A 21,148-nucleotide genomic window follows, 5' to 3' on the forward strand; every position below is an offset into this window, starting at 1 on the left:
CTTCCCCATTACTGACGGCATGCAAGTTGTTGATGCATGTTAATGCGGGGGCCCAGGGTGCTCTGGGTGCTACATTGTTCTACAGTTTACTAGCTGTGGGGCCCCGTGTTCAATAGGGATAATAATAGATAGTAAACGTGTTCATGGTCTACCAGGTGGTGCTAGTGGTAAAGAACCCATCTGCCAACGCAGGAGACCTAAGAAATGCAGGTTTGATCCCTGGGTTGGGAAGACCCCCTGCAGGAGGGCATAGCAATCCATTCCAGTATTCTTGCCCGGAGAATCTCATGGACAGAGGAGCCTGGCAGAGGAGTCCATGGGGTGGTAAAGAGTCATGCAGAGTCAGACATGACTGAAGCAACTTAGCAGGAACACATATATAAAATATGTAACAACGTATGATAAAGTTGCAAAGAGAGTAAAGTGAGTAAAGGGTTTTGCATCCTGCCTGACATGTTGAAAGAGTCAAAATGCTATTATTACTGTTGTTCAGATCAGATCAGTCGCTCAGTCATGTGCGACTCTTTTCGACCCCGTGAATCGCAGCACGCCAGGCCTCCCTGTCCATCACCAACTCCCGGAGTTCACTGAGACTCATGTCCATCGAGTCAGTGATGCCATCCAGCCATTTCATCCTCTGTTGTCCCCTTCTCCTCCTGCCCCCAATCCCTCCCAGCATCAGAGTCTTTTCCAATGAGTCAACTCTTCCATGAGGTGGCCAAAGTACTGGAGTTTCAGCTTTAGCATCATTCCTTCCAAAGAAATCCCAGGGCTGATCTCCTTCAGAATGGACTGGCTGGATCTCCTTGCAGTCCAAGGGACTCTCAACAGTCTTATCCAACACCACAGTTCAAAACCATCAATTCTTTGGCGCTCAGCTTTCTTCACAGTCCAACTCTCACATCCATACATGACCACAGGAAAAACCATAGCCTTGACTAGACGAACCTTTGTTGGCAAAGTAATGTCTCTGCTTTTGAATATGCTATCTGGGTTGGTCATAACTTTCCTTCCAAGGAGCAAGCGTCTTTTAATTTCATGGCTGCAGTCACCATCTGTACTGATTTTGGAGCCCAAAAAAATGAAGTCTGACACTGTTTCCACCATTTCCCCATCCATTTCCCATGAAGTGGTGGGACCGGATGCCATGATCTTAGTTTTCTGAATGTTGAGCTTTAAGCCAACTTTTTCACTCTCCACTTTCACTTTCATCAAGAGGCTTTTGAGTTCCTCTTCACTTTCTGCCATAAGGGTGGTGTCATCTGCATATCTGAGGTTATTGACATTTCTCCCGGCAATCTTGATTCCAGCTTGTGTTTCTTCCAGTCCAGCGTTTCTCATGATGTACTCTGCATATAAGTTAAATAAACAGGGTGACAATATACAGCCTTGACGAACTCCTTTTCCTATTTGGAACCAGTCTGTTGTTCCATGTCCAGTTCTAACTGTTGCTTCCTGACCTGCATACAAATTTCTCAAGAGGCAGATCAGGTGGTCTGGTATTCCCATCTCTTTCAGAATTTTCCACAGTTTATTGTGATCCACACAGTCAAAGGCTTTGGCATAGTCGAGAAAGCAGAAATAGATGTTTTTCTGGAACTCTCTTGCTTTTTCCATGATCCAGCAGATGTTGGCAATTTGATCTCTGGTTCCTCTGCCTTTTCTAAAACCAGCTTGAACATCAGGAAGTTCACGGTTCACGTATTGCTGAAGCCTGGCTTGGAGAATTTTGAGCATTACTTTACTAGCGTGTGAGATGAGTGCAATTGTGGGTAGTTTGAGCATTCTTTGGCATTGCCTTTCTTTGGGATTGGAATAAAAACTGACCTTTTCCAGTCCTGTGGCCACTGCTGAGTTTTCCAAATTTGCTGGCATATTGAGTGCAGCACTTTCACAGCATCATCTTTCAGGATTTGGAATAGCTCAACTGGAATTCCATCACCTCCACTAGCTTTGTTCGTAGTGATGCTTTCTAAGGCCCACTTGACTTCACATTCCAGGATGTCTGGCTCTAGGTCAGTGATCACACCATCGTGATTATCTGGGTCGTGAAGATATTTTTTGTACAGTTCTTCTGTGTATTCTTGCCACCTCTTTTTAATATCTTTTGCTTCTGTTAGGTCCATACCATTTCTGTCTTTTATCGAGCCCATCTTTGCATGAAATGTTCCTTTGGTATCTCTGATTTTCTTGAAGAGATCCCTAGTCTTTCCCATTCTGTTGTTTTCCTCCATTTCTTTGCATTGATCGCTGAAGAAGGCTTTCTTATCTCTTCTTGCTATTCTTTGGAACTCTGCATTCAGATGTTTATATCTTTCCTTTTCTCCTTTGCTTTTCGCTTCTCTTCTTTTCACAGCTATACTCACAGAAAACTAGTCAATCTAATCACACTAGGACCACAGCCTTGTCTTACTTTTGTTATCATTATGTAAATGCCAGTGGGTCTTCAGAATAAGGCAACTTTAGAGCCTCTACAAGGAAATGACAATCTACTATTCTTGCCTGGAGAATCCCATGGACCCAGTAGCCTGGCAGGCTACAGTTCATGGGGTCGCAAGAGTCAGACACGACTCTACAGTCCATGGCGTCGCAAGAATCAGACGCGACTTAGCGACTAGGAGAGAGAGAGAGAGATAAAGAGAGAGAGAGAGAGAGCACCAGAGCCCCTACAGTCCATAGGGTCGCAAAGAGTTGGACACGACTGAAGCAACTTAGCACACACAGAGGTCCTTTGGGACGTTTGTCCCCCTAACTCAACACCTTGAGACTTGCGGTGATCTTGGTTGGCCACCAGGTGGCGCCCCAGACCCCAGCTCAGAAAGCTCCTGAAAAGAAAGATTCTCGAGAGGGTACAGCTCGCTTAGAATGAAAACCAGCCAACTTTTGGAATTGATAGCTCGTTTAGAATGAAAACCAGCCAACTTTTGGAATTGATAGCTCATTTAGAATGAAAACCAGCCAACTTTTGGAATTGATTCCTTATTTAGGATGAAAACCAGCCAACTTTTGGAACTGATAGCCAGGATGAGCAAAATGTTTCCCCAAGTCTGAAAGGTAGATTTTGGCTTCTACTGTGAGTCCTGAGTGCCTCTCTAGGGGTTCGTCAGCAAGAATTCCTTCTGCTCCTCTAGGGGAGTCCAGAGGTCCCTGGGATGTCTAGATGCACACAGGATGGGACTGGACCTGCCTGGCTCTGAGCACTTAGGACCCATAGGAATGGATGCAATGGAGCCAAGCTGGGTTAAGGGAGTGGAAAAGGCGGCTCCTTTGCTCAGGGTCTCTGTGTGGCTGCAATGCCTCCCACTGGCTCTGGGCTTAGTTTCTGGATTTTCAGAGTGTTGTTGTGAGACCTGTGAGGTGTCGGGGTTCACAGACACCAGTCAGGTTCTGTCTTTGAGGTGCCAGGCTGCACTCGCTCGCCTTGGGGATCAGTCAGAGGCTGGCACACCCCACCTGGCCCTGCTGGCCCTCTCTGGGGTGAGTGGGGGGGTGGGGCTTTGCCTGGGGCGTGTCCTCTGCCTTGGGGTGGAGCTCAGTCCATGTGAGCTGCAGGCTGGACAGGCCAGGGGTTCATGGCTGAGGACCCCTACCTCTCCACTGAAGACAGATGGGAGTTGGTGGTTAAACTCCCAGCCTCCTCCCCTCAGGGAGGGCAATGCGGAGGGGGTGTCCCCACAGTCCCCTAAGCCCCAGCTCACCTACACACCCTCTGTTGGTCCGCCCTCCCACTATCTTCCTTTCTCTTCCCTCACTGGCTTCCCGGGTTGCCTCCTAAATAAATTTCTTGCACCCAGACCCTTGCCTCAGGTTTGCTTTTAAGAAATTCAAACAAAAAGAGCTGGAGAATTAGGTACTTTGGGGCTTCCCTGGTGGTTCAGATGGTGAAAGAATCTGCCTGCAATGGAGGAGACCCGGGTTCAATCCCTGGGTCAGGAAGATCCCCTGGGGAAGGGAATGGCTACCCACTCCAGTATTCTTGCCTGGAGAATCCCATGGACAGAGGAGACTGGTGGACTACAGCCCAATAGGGTTGCAAAGAGTTGAACACAGCTGATCGACTAACACTCAAATGCTTTCAGAGCACAAATTACAAGAGAGAAAAAGAAGCCGATGGAGAAAAAGATCCCAATGGATCCCTGAATGCCGTGAACTAATTGCAACACTTCATTTTTGCAGTAAGTAGTTTTAAGAATCCCTTGTTAAAAAAAACCCAGTTACTGTGGGCATAAAGAAAATTTAAAAACTCTTTGGAAAACCTCACTGTGAGTGAGGAATCCAGGTTTGAAATTTTCCGTTGCCTCCACTCTGTCCTGTGAATAGGAAACTGCCCCTCCCCTCATTCAGATAGCACCCGACATGTGAGCCTGCCTTATTAAATATTAATTGGGTGCTATATTTTCCCCTGAGCTCATAGCAGCCTCTGACGTTTTGATGTCAGGTTTTTGGAGTCTCACCAAACACAGAGCGCTGAAACCCGAGGGGCAAAGCCTCCCTAGTTATATTTCAGAACGCTCTGGATGTATTCTTCTATGAAATTCAGCACCCAACTCAGGCAGACCTTAGCAGACAGCGCTGAAGGAGGTTAATGATGGATTTGTGTAGGTTTCTCTTGCTTTATTTAGGTCCCTGGAAATGCAAGTGTCAGCACAAAGTATGTTTATGGTTCCATTAAATCACCAGGAAAAAAAAAAACCACATAGAGATGGTTGTAAAAAAAAGAAAAACAAGGTTGGGTGACTCAGCCTGAATAAATTAAGAAGCAAATTTGATGCAAAACTTGGAATGAATGAGGAGCCACTTCCTTCTCTAGCTTATCCCCTCATTCGTTTTCTCTCTCCCTTTCTTTTTTGGCAGGGGGAAGGTGTTGCTTTCTAAGTTTCTAGTAACCTGCCACCCTCAGTTTCTAAAGACCCCATAAAGGGGAATTTGTTAAACATCTTTCCTGTAGAACTTAATAAAAAGATTCTTCTAGGTAGAGTATTTTCCCTTAAAAATGAGATGCTTGGTACAAACAAAACAAGCCACCAAAAGCATTTTGAAGAGTTTGGAGTATGTTTGCAATAATTTGTGCATTCCTCCTCATTTTCTACCATCTTTACCTGAGTCCTATTTATGTCTTATGGATACGTGGACAAAACTATACTTTGAAAATATAGGGAGCCTTCTTCCACTGTTGGTGGGAACGTGAATTGGTGCAGTCATTATGGAAACAATACAGAAGCGCCTCAAAAAACTAAAACTAGAGTTGCCACAAGATTGAGCAATCCCACTCCTGGGCATATACCCGGCCAAAACTATAGCTTGAAAAGATGCAGGTGCCGCAATGTTCATAGAAGCATTATTCACAGTAGCCAAGACATGGAGACAAACCTAAAAGTCCACTGAAAGTTGACTGGATAAGAAGATGTGGTATATCCATATATATACACACACGTACACATAGACTGGAATACTACTCAGCCATAAAAAAGAATGAAATAGTGCCTTTTGCAGCAACATGATGGACCTAGAGGTTATCATGCTAAATGAAACAAGTCAGAAAGAGAAAGGTAAGTGTAACATGGGATCACTTATATGTGAAATAGAAAATACGATAGAAATTAACTTATTTATGAAATAGACACAGGTTTGCAGACGTAGAGAACAGACTTGTGGTTACTCAGGGGGAGGATTTTGGGAGGGGGAAGGACTGGGAGTTTGGGATTAGCAGATGAAACTGTTATATATACAATGGATGAACAACAAGGTCCTGCTGTATAGTACAGGGAACTATATTCAGTGTCTTGTAATAAACCATAATGGAAAAGAATATAAAAAAGAATACATTTATGTGTGTATATATGTATATGGGCTTCCCTGGTAGCTCAGCTGGTAAAGGACCCACCTGCAATGCAGGAGACCCTGGTGGGATTCCTGGGTCAGGAAGATCCCTTGGAGAATGGATAGTCTACCCACTTTAGTATTCTTGCCTGGAAAATCCCCATGGAGAGAGGAGCCTGGTGGGCTACAGTCCATGGGGTCGCAAAGAATTGGACACGACTGAGCAACTAAGCGCTCATGCATGCGTATGCACACACACACACACACACACACACATACGTATAACCAAATCAATTTGCTATACATCAAAAATGAACACAACATTGTAAATCAACTATACTTTGATAAATTTTTTTTAAAAAGATATTAAGGATACTGATACACAAAGAGTACAGACAGGACAATTCCATTCATATAAAGTTCAAAAACTGGGAATAACCCATGTTTGCTGTTAGAAGTCAGAGTCATGAGTGTTCTTGTGTGTATGGACAGCAACTGAGGGGTACACAAGGAAGGCTTTGGGGTGCTGATAATGTTTTGATTCTTGATGGTTAACTGTGTGTGGTTGGCTTGTGAAACTTCATTGACCTGTGGGCTTATAATCTGTGCACCTTAACATTTTTTAAGTTTTCTGATATTGCCATACAGGTTAAGTTAGAAAAATTTTTTTTTCACCCTTGCTAAATTGTACCAATCCCTGCCTTCTTGCCCCACTGGGAGTTTTTGCCAGGCCCTGGCTGGGACGGAGACTGGGTGTGATGCCTCCTGGGGATGTTTGGCAGGGACGGGACAGCCTACCTGCGACCTTGGAGCCATAGGCCACGCCGACCCCGCAGATGTTATTGTTGGCAGCCGCAGAGACCTCCCCGGCACATCTCGTCCCGTGGCTGTGGAGAGAAGTGAAGATGGGTCAGACAGAGGGTCAGATGACTTGGGGAAGGTTTCTTAAATTCTGTCAGTTGAAGCAGTTTGATTCTTTTGAGTGGTTCTGTTAGCCTGGAGCCAGTCCAGGCCACCGCATCTTCTGTTTGTGTCTCTCCTCTCATCCCTTCCACCTCCCAGCCGCCCTTGGCTTGTTTCTACTGTGAAGAGTCTTCTCAGGACATTTCAACCTTGAAAGGTGATCTCTACTTTAAAATCTGAAGTGCCTTCCTGCAGAAGGCAGTCATAGGCTTGCTGCGAAAAGGAAACACGAGATGGACAGGTTGGTGCTAGTTGAAGTAGCTGACTTTGTTTTTTTTTTTTGAACAGCTAGAATTGTGGGCTAGGGTTTATTTTCAAGGCTGGTTGTGGCCACCAGGCAGTGAATGCTGCCTGTCAGCTGTGGGACAAAGCTTATTTACCTTTGTTGGATTCTAGCCTCTTTAAAGCTTCCTTGGTGGCTCAGACGGTAAAGAATCCGTTTTCAATGCAGGAGACTGGGGGTTCGATCCCTGAGTTGGGAAGAACCCTTGGAGGAGGGCATGGCAACCCACCCCAGTATTCTTGACTGGAGAATCTCTTTGGAAAAAGGAGCCTGGCGGGCTACAGTCCGTAGGGTCGCAAAAAGTCGGACACGGCTGAGCGACTGAGCACACACAGCTCCTTTAAGATATATGCTACAGACCCCCACCTTCCTCTGGGAACCAAAAAAGCACACACTGGCAACATTTCACATTCAATTTGAAGGGCTCCACAGAAAATTTGAGGCTGACCAGATTAAGAACCCTGGACGGTCATTAGAACCAACTTTCTGAAGTTTGCTGGCCTGGAGCTTACAATTCTGAGCAAGGGCTTCTTAGGGCTCAAGTTCTAGACACTGTCTTATGTCCAAAGGCAGAACAGACTTCGTTGTGAGGGAGTGAGTTCACCATCACCGAAGGCATGCAAGTTGTTTGCTCATGTTAGTGCAGGGGCCCAGGGGGCACTGGGTGCTACATAGTTCTGCAACAGACACCGTAATTTCATTAAGCTTCTCCCTTCTGCTCCCTTTTCCTTTAGACCAAAGGGATCCAAACAGTTCTCCCTCCTGTGAGCACTTCTCCTTCCCTGAGCAAGGCCGCCTGGTGGCTGGCTTGGGCCCACGGGATGCAGTGGAGTGTGCAGAGCAGCTTGGGCCACGGACAAGGCCACGGGGGGAGCTTGACCGGACAGCACCTCAGGGGAGGCCCCTGGAGGTCTTCTTCCTCCAGACCCAGCCAATCGCCCCGTTAGCAGCATATGGAGAGAGACAGGTGCCCCACCTACGTTAACAGCATGATAAGCAAGCAAGCAAGCAAGCGTTTGTTCTCTTTTAAGCCACTAGGTTAGAGGGCCTTTTGTTAAATGGCAACGGAACCAAGCGTAAGCTTGAAGTCAATCAGAATGTGTGTTTGGACTCTAAACAGCATCCCAGCTGTGGAGGAGCCTAGTGTTCATGTCCTTGCAAGCCACCAGCCCCAACCCTGCAAGGCCCTCCTTACACTCCAAGAAGCAGCCAAATTTGAAGTCGGCTGGAACAGCATCTGATTGGCCCGTGGAGGTGATGGCAGTGAGGGCTGCCTGCTTGCTATTTATACGGCGGGTGCAGGAGGGCACGTGGGGAAGGGGCTTATTGGCTGCATAGCCCAGAAAGTCCTGATTTCTGCAGTGTAGACTGGTTAATACATTCTCCTGGGACATGCAAACCTACCACATCAGTCCATTAAAAGAAATCACATCTGAGGATTGAAATATAGGTATTTTCTTTCTCTACATGAGCAAAAGCAAATTCTGCCTCCATGAAAGCTACACATCACAGGGACTCCGAATTCCCTCGGGAACAAGAATGACTGTGTTGGAGGAGACCTCACCATTGCTGCAGAGGGAGCCCAGCTCTGAGGGGTGAGAGGACGACCAGCCTCTTGCCATGGACTGAGCGTGACATGCTCACTGCCTCTGTGGCCTCACTGCCTCTACCCCTTGTGCGGGCAGGCACTGTTCTATTTCACAAATGTCCAAGTTGAGTCTCAGCGGACCTGGGCCAGGTCTGAGACTGAGGCTCAATGACGCACTGAGTCTGAGACTGTATCCTCCACCACCCTCCCACCCAGGAGACAAACCTTCTCTGCCCTAAAACTGCTCACGGAAACCTGGAGGACAAAATCGTGCAAACTTCCTTGAGCAGACTAAAGACACTGAAGGCTTCCATGTCTTTAATTTTGGCTTTTAAATGGGGAGATGCTGGTCATGGTTCCTCCACAGGAACATTTGGGAAGAAACATATTTGACTCTTTGCGACCCCATGGACTCCAGCCCGCTCCCCTCCTCTGTCCTTGGGATTCTCCAGACAAGACTACTGGAGTGGGTAGCCATTTCCTCCTCCAGGGGATCTTCTCAATTCAGGTATCAAATCTGCATCTCCTGCATTACTGGTAGATTCTTTACCTGCTGAGCCACCGGGGAAGCCCCATGGATATACAGTCCATGGAATTCTCCAGGCCAGAACACTGGAGTGGGTAGCCTTTCCCTTCTCCAAGGGATCTTCCCAACCCAGGGATCGAACCCAGGTCTCTCGCATTGCAGGTGGATTCTTTACCAGCTGAGCCACAAGGGAAGCCCAAGAATACTGGAGTGGGTAGCCTATCCCTTCTCTAGGGGATCTTTTTGACCCAGGAATTGAACCGGCGTCTCCTGCATTGCATGTGGATTCTTTACCAGTTGAGCTATCAGGGAGATCATTGCTCAATTAGGCGATGCCAATTAATTATAAGTGGCAGTGGCTCCTGTTGGTGATACCAGGCCTCTTCACCAGGCCCCGGGCCTCTGTGGACTTCATTCCCACAGCCTTGGATGTCTTCCCCTCAGTCCTGTTTTCCTGATCATCTCAGGCAAATGTCCTTGCTCCCCTGAATGTTAGGAAAATCATTTTCCAATTCCATGTTCACCTGGCCCCTCGGCTTTCAAGAACATTCAGTAGCTCCATTTTGCCTCTAGAATAAAACATGATCTGTCAAAAGTGGGAATAGCTGTTGGTGGGGGTGAGGGACACATATGGTGGCTTGTTTGGCCTCCTTCTGATAAAGATCATCGGGGGGCAAGTGACAGGAGTCAGGAGTATGTCATGTTGCCAGAGTAGTCCCGTTCTTCTGCTCCCCCATGTCCAGGCCCCTGGCAGTGTGGTCTTCTTGCTCCTCCATGAAGAGATGAAGCTCATTTCTCTCTTGAGTCTGGCCTGGTGACTTGTTTTGTCTAAAAGGATGTGGTGGAAGAGATGAGCCTGGCCGCCCAGAGGACCACAGCTGTTCTTTCTCCTGAAACTGCCCAGGTGCCATGTAGCAAGCCCAGGCTGCCCCATTGGATGATGAGAGACGGTAACCCTTCATGCCGGTCACTCCAGCTGATAGCCAGCCATCCCCCAGAAATGTGAGAGGTCAACCTAGGCTGGCCAGTCGCCAGCCCACCTGCCATCCAACTGTGGATGCACGGGCAGCCAGATCAACTGACCTGTCCAGCTGAGCTACAGATTTGTGAGCAATGTCGGTGCTTATTCATTTTGGGATTTGTTATGCGGCATTATTAGGCAATAGATAACTGATACGCTGGACAAGCAAGGCTGGAGGGATAACCGATTTAGCTCAGTTTATTATTTTAAAAACAGGAAATATTGAAAAAGTACAGACAAATTCGGTGAATAACAGAATGAATCTCAGATGGCCAACACTCAAGCCTATCAAAGTCAAGGGCTTCTCATAACTTAGATTTTTTGTGAGTATACTATCATTTGTTCATCATAACCCTATTAATAATAGACATGTGGGTGTCTTTTTTCTTCTGTTTGGAGAAGGAAATGGCAACCCACTCCAGTATTCTTGCCTGGAGAATCCCACGTACAGAACAGTCTGGCAGGCTACAGCCTGTGGGGGTCACAAGAGTCAGACAAGACTTAGCTACTAAACCATCACCATTCTTTTGTTAAATACAAATGATTAACATTGTGTATACATGTACAGTTAATATTTACCATATTTGATTAATCATTTTTGTGAATGAGTTTAAAGGAAAATATAGATGTTATTTTCCCCCAAATTGTTCCATATATCTCTCTAAAAAATGATGATATCCTAAATAACCATATAACATAATTAACAAAATGGTAGTTGTTTTTCTGGAGGAGCAGAAAGAGAGAGTCATTCACAGCAGAAACTTCTATTATAGACTGTTCATGTCTGCTGCCTTCATTTACATTTTATGTATCTTAAAAAAATTCTTCTGAATTATATAAATGGTTCTCCATTTATCCTCCGTGTTGCTGATTCAGTAGTCTGTCCTATTGCATCTGCTTTTTGATGCTTCAAAATTATTTTGGCTAATGTTTTGATTTTAAACAGAATGTGCTTATTTAATCAATAAAATATTTTCTTTTTTTTTTTTTTTAAAGATGAGAAGGTCATTGCTGAGGTGCTAAGGATGAAAACTAAGGCCATAGTGGTGTGCAGAGAAAACAGGAAATTGATCCCGAGGACAGGGATGTTGTTCAGAGAACTTTAGCTTATAATGAGCACTTCTACTGTGGCTCTTTTAAGATACCTTCAATTTTCCAGGGAAGGTAAATGAGATCTCTTTTGATCATGTTACCCACTTGTATCCTATTGTGGTCCAGATGGTTTTAATTTTAAAGCATATGCCTTGAGGAAAATGAACCCTTGAGGGAACAAAGGACAGGTAAAGAATATTTACCTTATTTGTCATGGAGACACTGTTCACAGAAGAAAGTTAAAAAGCAGAGCAAATATGTGGTGAAGTTATGGTCCCCAGCCCAATTCCCACCTTCCTGAGCAAAGCAAAGTGTGTGGTTCTGAACACAACCCATTAGGGCATCCCAGACTTCACTGTGGCCAAGGCAGTCAGTAATTACAAGGGCACATCCCTCTGTCTTATACTGGTAGAGATTTTTTTTTAAATCATGTTAGAAATTTTAATGTGAATTTAAGCATAGCAGACCTCTTTATGTCAAGTGAATTTTGATGCACAGCTATCATAGAAGTCGAAAGAATGTTGTCCAGGTTGTTGCAAAATTTTTTATAATGAAGTCCTTTCAGTTGAATGACTGACTAGAGGTCTCATATATATATATATATATATATATATATATATTTTTTTTTTTTTTTTTTTTTTTTTTTTTTTACTTTACAATATTGTATTGGTTTTGCCATACATCAACATGAATCCACCACAGGTGTACACGTGTTCCCCATCCTGAACCACCCCAACCCGCCACCTCCCTCCCTGTACCATCCCTCTGGGTCATCCAAGTGCACCAGCTCCAAGCATCTTGTATCCTGCATCAAACCTGGACCGGCGATTCGTTTCTTATATGATATTATACATATTTCAGTGCCATTCTCCCAAATAATCCCACCCTCTCCCTCTCCCACAGAGTCCAAAAGACTGTTCTATACATCTGTGTCTCTTTTGCCGTCTCACATACAGGGTTATCATTATCATCTTTCTAAATTCCATATATATGCGTTAGTATACTGTATTGGTGTTTTTCTTTCTGGCTTACTTCACTCTGGTAGAGATTTTTTAAAGAAAAAGTTTGGCCTTGCTGTGTGGCTTTTGGGATCTTAGTTCCCCAACCAGAGATTGAACATACTCTTGGCAATGGAAGTGCCAAGTCCTAACCTCTGGACCTCCAGGGAATTCCCTAGTTTTTTTTTTTTTTTTTAAAGAAATAACAAACCTCAAAAGCTCAGATGAGAGGATGGATATCTGAGGAAAAATGGTGGGAACATTCATTTATCCCTTTGGCATAAACTTTCCTCACTTTCTGTCTAGGTGGAGAACCTCTGATTTAGATCCTATAGAAATCCTCTCCATGAATTTCACAATTAGATTTTCTGGCGCCTAGAGGGTGCCTACCATTTGCCACACTCTGTATCAGGTCTGTATGCATACCCTTAGTACCTCATGCAAACCTTCAGGGTGGAGTTTAGTTGCATTTTACAGATAAGAAAAACTGATTCAATTCAGGGATCTCTTATTTCATACCAAGCAATTAATAATATACTACTGCATTTGTCCATTTTTTATTATTGTAGTGAGCCTAACTGTGGAGAAGACAATGGCAACCCACTCCAGTACTCTTGCCTGGAAAACCCCATGGACGGGGGAGCCTGGTGGGCTGCCGTCTGTGGGGTCGCACAGAGTCGGACACGACTGAAGTGACTTAGCAGCAGTAGCAGCATTTGTCCATTATAATCTACTGAATTTTTCTCTGTTAAGAATAATTAACACCTGGGGATCATAAAATCCCCCTTATATGGTAAAGTTTCCAAAGTAGAAATGATTATACCAATACATCTCTATTGCAATCCACATCACTCTCTCCATTACTCCTAAATCTGCCTTATGTCTGTTTCTTTTAGCTGAAGGGGAACATTTAAATGATGAAAACTTGCATAATCCTGGTAGGGGAATAGAAAAAGAAAAGCTTGGAACTTTGTGGCATTTCTCCAGTGACTCAGAAAGCGTGAAAGTATTAGTTGCTAAGTCGTGTCCTACTCTTGCGACCCCATGGACTGTAGCCCACCAGGCTCCTCTGTCCATGGGATTTTCCAGGCAAGAATACTGGAGTGGGTTGCTGTTCCTTTTTCCAGGGAATCTTCCCGACCTAGGGAACGAACCTGGGTCTCCTGCATTGCAGGCAGATTCTTTACTGTCTGAGTCACCAGGGAAGCCCTAGTGGTATTTCTTCAGTGGCTCAGAAGAGCTCTCCACATTAAACTGTGTTGGATTTCACTGTGCTTTGGTTTGGATAGAGAGAGGGTTGATTACAAACAGCAAACTTTGAGCTAATATCAGTTTATGAGGTAGTCTCAATGCTCACATGAAAGAAAAACTTAGATTAGGTCTTTGAAGGCAATTTGGATTTTATTATCCAGGAGGTGATTTTAGAATTAGTCCATGAAGATGAAAGGGAAAGATGTTCATCTATTTCTAAACCATTAGATGTCACCAGGGTAAAGTATTGGTTTCTATCACTGTGCTAATAGCCAACCAGAGAGGACATTTTTCTCACATGTTCTTTTTTGGCCTGTCGCATTGGGTTATTCAAAATGAAATATGACTTTTAATTTAAAAAAGTTAATCACTGAAAATCTTTCTTATTTGAAGGTTTAACTAATGCTATCAATCAAATACATTCACCTAGAGATAGACGATCCTTCTCATCCATTTATCCTCCCTTCCCTTCATTTTGGTTGAATAATAAATGTCTTCTCTCTTCCTGAATTTATAGTAAACTTTTCATAACCAGGAATTGCATCAAATCCAGCATCTCTGACTCTTTAGGGTGTAATGGATAGAGCACGCTGCACTTGGTGATGCTCCCTAAATATTTCCGATGGTGGGGATGACATTTCAGTGGTGCACACCTGTCAAAGAAATGCTATGCAAGAGAGATTTTTATGGACAGCAGCATGGTAATAGACTTCAGATCTGCAATGCATCACCAAACACTGACCTAAAACCCAGCAGGGTTGGAAGATTATTGACAAAGCATGGGCTGCAAGCCTAGGGAGAAGTTGGCAGCTCTAAATGGACAGATGTCAAGGCCATTCAACATCTTGGCCCAGCTGAGAAGGTGTGCCACCCATCCATCAACCAGCCAATCAATATTTATGGAATGCCAGCAAGAAAAAAATGTGATGCTGGATCCTGACAAATCAGCTGTAGCTGGGCTGGGTATTATGGAGGCTTATTAAATGTGTGTTATTTCTGCCTTCTTGTGGTTCGGGTCATTGTTGCTACTGTGCTACTATTATTATTTTGCTTGGCCCAAGTCTGTATTTCTCTGACTGCAAGCAAGGAGGAAATTACACTCCTTTTCCAAATTCCTCAACTGTGTTTCAAATACATCCCTGGAGCGCGGATGCCACATGTGATTATCAAATGGTTCACAGTAGAATAAATACACTTTCTCTGCTGAAAAAGAAAGAAACCAACAAAATAAAATTAAGCGCAGGGCAAGGGATTCTAATCTACATCTCCTCTAAAAGCTGTCCTGCACATGTATGAAGTTTGCCTTCAGAAAAGTCCTTGGCTGTAAATTCCCACTGGCTATCTGTTTTACATGTGGTAGTGTATATGTTTTAATGATACTCTCTCCATTCATCCCACCCTCTCCTTTACTTTCCATGGCGGTGAGGAGACCGTGATGGAGAGCGTGAGATTTCCTGGGCAGCTACTGCCTCCGAGTTCTGACCAGCCTCTGTGGCCAGAGGGTTTGGCTGGAGCTGCGGCAGCAGCAGCAAGCCCATTGCCGATCAGCACCTGTCAGCCCTTCATGGGCATTTTGATGCTGAAACTATCTTATCCAAGAGCCCGAGTCTGCGGAGCAAAGATAGGGTGTTGGGTTTTATGCCCATGCCCAGAAGACAGTGAGTGAGTGAGTGATAGTCGCTCAGTTGCTTCCGACTCTTTGCTACCCCATGGACTGTGGCCCGTCAGGCTCGTCTGTCCATGGGATTCTCTAGGCAAGAATACTGGAGTGGGTTGCCATTTCCTTCTCCAGGCCCAGAAGAGAATGCCAGCTGCACAGCTGACCAGAGGCTCATGCCTCCTGGACAGGAAACACTGCTCTGGCCAGAGACAAGGGCTCAAGGCTCTCAGAACCTCAGGCAGCAGCATGCCTGGAGGATCCTCTTCTGTGCCCACCCCACGCAACCACAAGAGCTCTTCTCTTCTCCTAGCAATCGTCCAAACCTTTCATGCCTGCCTCCTCCATGGAGCCTTCTCGGATTGCTGCCCTTTGCGCCAGTCTCTAACTCCCGGACCAGTTACCCAGCTACCGAACACATCTGTACCCCTTGCCTCTGCTTCTTTGCCTAATTTCTACTAATACCCTATTCACCCCAGAATACACTCACCCCTTCTCCAAAGTCTGCCTAGTACCTTCGTTTAGATCCGGGACCAAAAGCCACCTCTTCAAGGAGGCCTGTCCCCATTTCCCCAGGCAGAGATGACAAGAGTTTTGCATTTCTCCACACTCTCCTTTACTACAAGGCAGTGCTTGTAACCACCCCCCTCACTGGTGGCAAGTCCTGTCTCCACCACTCATTAATTGTGTGACCTTGCACACATGACTTAATCTTGCTGTGCTTCAGTTTCCAAAATGGGGGTTATAATGTCCACACTTATTTCAGGAGGTTAGGTTGAGAATTAGTGCACACAAAACACCAAGACATTGCCTTAAACACGTGTGGGTGTTAGTCATTCAGTCGTGTCTCACTCTATGCAGGCCCAAGGACTGTAGCCCACCAGGCTCCTCTGTCCATGGGATTCTCCAGACAAGAATACTGGAGTGGGTTGCCATGCCCTCTTCCAGGGGATCTTCCCAAACCAGGGATTGAACCCAGGTCTCCTGAATTTCAGGCAGATTCTTTACCATCTGAGCCACCAGGGAAGCCCAAGTAACTGCTTAACAGGCGTTATGGTTCCTTGTATCGTTTCAACCTTGGGCATACTTAGCACTCAGTGATTCAGGCTTCTGTGGCCTCCTCACAGGACATTGCAGGCTCCTCAGAAGCTTATCCACCGAAACTAATAGCTTCATGAGCACCACACTAAAGCCCCAGTTCTCTTTATCTCTTTTTATGCCCTATGACTTAATTTTAAAACTCTATTACTATTTTTAATGTTTTTAATTTATTTGGCTGTGCTGAGTCTTAGTAGCAGCACGTGGGATCTGGTTCCCTCACCAGGGTGAACCCTGGGCCCCCTGCATTAGGAGTGCAGAGTCTTAGCCACTGGACCACCAGGGAAGTCCCTGGGCCCTTTGCCTTTAAAATCTACTTCTTGCTATAGAAAACATCAGAATACACAAAACTAGAGCGAAATCTCTTGTAAATACCATCATCCAGCTTCTATGATTATTAACTCACGGCTAGTTTTATTTTCTCCAATCCCCCTTACTCTGTTTTCCTCTTCCCCAGGCCCCTAGCTATACTGAAGGAAATACTAGGCATAACATTTCTCCCAAGGGTGACTTTTTAATGAACTTATCCTATACTCCTGGGAAGGATGATATATTCTCCTTGTGCCAAGTAGGAAGCACCTCCAGGATTCCAGCACCCTACTGTTTGGACCACAGAACCTCCCAGTGCTATGACCCTGAACTTTGACCTGCCTTCCTCCCACAATCACTTGCAATAGTAGTTTTTATTTGTTTATTTTTAATTAATTTTTTTAAAACTGGTTTTGTAAACCAGTAAACAAAGACAATGATCTGATCTGTGGTGCCATCCAGGCTTTGTAATAACAAGCCATGATGGATGAGGATCTTTGAAAATCACTTGATAATTGAGAAAAATCTCATTTACCAGTCAGAGTAGCCACTGTGTCTTGAGTCATTGGCGCCTTAGGAGGCAAGGATCATCCTTGCCTGACTCATGATGACTGTGTCTGAGGCAATTGGACACTGGGGGATTTCACTGCTGGCAATGAAGAATTTCATTACCCTAAGAACTCATTAGTCCTGGAGGACTTTAGCCCATTTAAAATTGAACTTTCAAGAACAAGTTTGCAAATGAAATTATTTAAGATAGAGGACACCTCCACTTTGCTTTTGTTTTTGTTTAAAGAATATTCTTATAGCTCATTACAAGGGAAGACTTACTTGTGGGAGGGTTGTGTTCAGGTTCAGAAAATGAGTGGAGGGGGAACCATTCTGTTGTTTATATTTTTGTGCTTGGATCAATCCATCAGAGATGAATTTAGTATCTCCTAGCTGTAGAGGGGGAGAAAGCAATGGCAACCCACTCTGGTATGCCTGGAAAGTCCCATGGATGGAGGAGCCTGGTAGGTTGCAGTCCACGGGGTCACTAACAGTCAAACACGACTGAGAGACTTCATTTTCACTTTTCACTTTCATGCATTGGAGAAGGAAATGGCACGCCACTCCAGTGTTCTTGCCTGGAGAATCCCAGGGATGGGGAAGCCTGGTGGGCTGCCATCTATGGGGTCGCACAGAGTCGGATATTACTGAAGTGACTTAGCAGCAGCAGCAACAGCTGTAGAAGGGGAGGCAATTAGCTGGCACATGTAATGCTACTGCTCTTTTTTTTTTTTTTTAAGCTTTTTATTTTATACTGGAGTATAGCCCATTAACCCCAGAGAAGACAATGGCACCCCAGTCCAGTACTCTTGCCTGGAAAATCCCACGGACGGAAGAGCCTGGTGGGCTGCAGTCCATGGGGTCATGAAGAGTCAGACACGACTGAGCGACTTCACTTTCACTTTTCACTTTCATGCATTGGAGAAGGAAATGGGAACCCACTCCAGTGTTCTTGCCTGGAGAATCCCAGGGACAGGAGCCTGGCGGGCTGCCGTCTGTGGGGTCGCACAGAGTCGGACACGACTGATGTGATTTGGCAACAGCAGCAGCAGGGCCCATTAACAACGTTATGATAGTTTCAGGTGCACAGTAGAGTGAGTTAGCCACTTTCATACATGTATCCATTCTCCCTCAGACTCCCCTCCTGTCCAAGCTGCCACATAACATTGAGCAGAATTCCCTGTCCTATATAGCTACTGCCTTTTCTGACGGCTTGTGGACAGCTGGTGACTGACAGTGCAGAAACCAGGCCCACGCTCATGGTCCTTCTCAAAGCAAGGTTCCAGGCACCATTTATAATAATGTCTTGTCCATGGTTTAGTGACTTCGATTTGATGACTTCACATCCTTGTGTCTGAAAGTGGTTTATTAGCAAGGATCTAGGGTTGTAAGTCACAGGGAGTAAGAGACACTACAAATCAAAAGTTCTGCAACCTTTTTAATATATCTTCCCTAGTAGTTCAGATGGTAAAGAATCTCCCTGCAATGTGGAGACCTGGTTTCAATTCCTGGGTCCCATTGATCCCTGGGTCAGGAAGATCCCTTGGAGAAGGGCATGGCTACTCACTCCAGTATTCTTTGCCTAGAGAGTCCCATGGACTGAGGAGCCTGGTGGGCTATAGTCTACGGGGTCACTAAGAGTCAGACATGATTGAGTGGCTAACACTTTCAAGCTCATACGCTTTTACCAATCCTAAACACACACTTACAAATCCTGCATGATGACTTTAAACTGCAAGTAAGGAGATCAATCCTGGGTGTTCATTGGAAGGACTGATGCTAAAGCTGAAACTCCAGTACTTTGGCCACCTCATGCGAAGAGTTGACTCTTTGGAAAAGACTCTGATGCTGGGAGGGATTGGAGGCAGGAGGAGAAGGGGATGATAGAGGATGAGATGGCTGGACAGCATCACCAACTCGATGGACATGAGTTTGGGTGAACTCCGGGAGCTGGTGATGGACAGGGAGGCCTGGTGTGCTGTGATTCATGGGGTCGCAAAGAGTCGGACACGACTGAGTGACTGAACTGAACTGAAGGTTAATGGAGTGTTGGGGACTATGGTCTTGCATATTAGCAATGATCTTTTTAAAATGCTACAAATTGGAATTATGTTTCCCCCTTTACTCTTTTCTGCCTTTTCTGTAATGATCAAGCCCTGTGTGCTTTGTCTATGCCCCAGACAGTCTCTGGTCAATTCAATAATTGTAGGAACACAGTCTAATCTACCTGGTCCACTCGGGACCTGTCCCTGGCCATTCTTTGGTCTTTTATAATACACTCTGTCTTTTATAATAAAAACGATGCTTATAAAATAATGGTACAATTTGGACTTAGAAACACAGAGCTTGGGTTCCAGTGTTGGCTTTGATATTTACTGGTTGTTTGACCAGGTAAGTCAGGCAATCTTTCTGAGCCTGTTTCCTTATCACTAAACTGAGGAGGACAGCGTTTATTTCAATTACCATAAGTTTGTCACGAGAAGTAGAAGAGATGAGTAAAGTGAATAAAGAAGTAGAAGTGATTAAAGTGAGCTTCAGTCACTAATTGAAGTTCATATGTTCTATCAAGTTCACTCGAAAACATCAATAATGGGGAAGTATTAGGTTTCAAACTTAATCGATATTGATTGACAAGCCACTTGTCTCAATTTCTTGATATTTCTTACATGTGAGAAATTAGGCATGAGTTTTACTTGGAGAAGAAAGAGGCTGTATTTTCATGTTTAGTAGCAAAATAGGTTGAAGAAAAGTCACACTACCATTGGGTAGTGTTGCATAATAGTATATCAAGCAGTATATCAGACCTAAATTAATAATACTATATTGTGTATTTGAAAACTGCTAAGACAGTAAATCTTCATCACAAGAAAAAAAATTTTTTATGTGACTATGGGTGGTGTCAGATGTTAATGAACTTATTGTGGTGATCATTTTGCAGTATATACAAATATGGGATCATTATGTCCTATGCATGTGCACTCAGGCGTGTCCGATTCTTTGCGACCTCACGGACTGTAGCCTGCCACACCTCTGTCCGTGAGATTGTCCCGGCAAGAATACTGGAGTGAGTTGCCACTTCCTCCTCCAGGGGAGCTTCCCGACTCAGGGACAGAACATGGGTTTCCTGCATTGCAGGCAGATTCTTTACCACTGAGCCAGCAGGGAAGCCCCGTTATGTTGTATACCTGACACTAATTATGCCTTAGTAAAAAATACTTCAAACCTATGCCAATTACATGTACTGTTTTGTCAAAAGGGACTGCATGAGCTGGTACAAGGTTACGGCGAAAACACTTTTCAAAAACATATAGACACAGACCCGAAGGGCAAAAATGTTCTCTGCAACAGTTGCAAGAGATAAGTGAAACTCATATGTTTACATTCACCTTGTGGTGAGTTGAGAAAGGATTTCTTATTACTCGTATTTTATCTTTAATAAGGTGGCAAGTAATTCCTATTCAACTGAACAATATGGTTGAAAGAAAATTCCAGAAGAATGTTGTCATATTAAAAAAAAATTAGAGAATTTAAAAAATATAGCCACAATAAAGGAAAAAGTCACAGTATAATTTTGTGAGGCACTGAGATTATTCTTCTGGTGATATTCAAGCCTTAAAACAGAACAGAGTGAACTAAAACCCCACTCCTGATGTCCCAGACATCCCCAGAGGCCCAGTTTACCTGTTAAACCAGTCGTCTGTGTATCTAGGGTATGGATAGGGATCATTGCTGCTGAAGTCGTAGCTCGCCTCAGCATTCTGCAAAACACAAGGTGCATCACCAGGTCATAAATCCAGAGCACGGGCATGAGAAGATGCTAAGAGACACAACTGTCTCATGTGGACGGTCTCTCACCCAGGGCTATGTCAACCTGCTTTCTGGACCAACCCTTGAAGAGTGATGGAGCAGGTGTGTGTCCATGGAGGTTTCCATCCTCTCCTGATATCCTCTTTTCCAAGCTCCCTCACCCCATCCTGTTCCAGGTTCTCAAAG

The 21,148-nt window shown here is 44.8% G+C and overlaps 1 protein-coding gene across 1 annotated transcript in view; it reads right to left on the minus strand.

Moving 5' to 3' along the window:
- PCSK2 (proprotein convertase subtilisin/kexin type 2) overlaps nt 1–21,148 on the minus strand; it is a 242,675-nt gene that overhangs the window by 33,354 nt on the left and 188,173 nt on the right. Inside the window, exons 6-7 of the mRNA XM_025264236.3 lie at nt 20,837–20,913; nt 6,619–6,707 (exon numbers count right to left, since the gene is read on the minus strand). Of these exons, the coding sequence (XP_025120021.2) occupies nt 6,619–6,707; nt 20,837–20,913 (166 nt within the window). The remainder of the gene's footprint in view (nt 1–6,618; nt 6,708–20,836; nt 20,914–21,148) is intronic.

The sequence above is a fragment of the Bubalus bubalis genome, chromosome 14, assembly GCF_019923935.1.
Source record: "Bubalus bubalis isolate 160015118507 breed Murrah chromosome 14, NDDB_SH_1, whole genome shotgun sequence".
Lineage (NCBI taxonomy): Eukaryota > Metazoa > Chordata > Mammalia > Artiodactyla > Bovidae > Bubalus > Bubalus bubalis.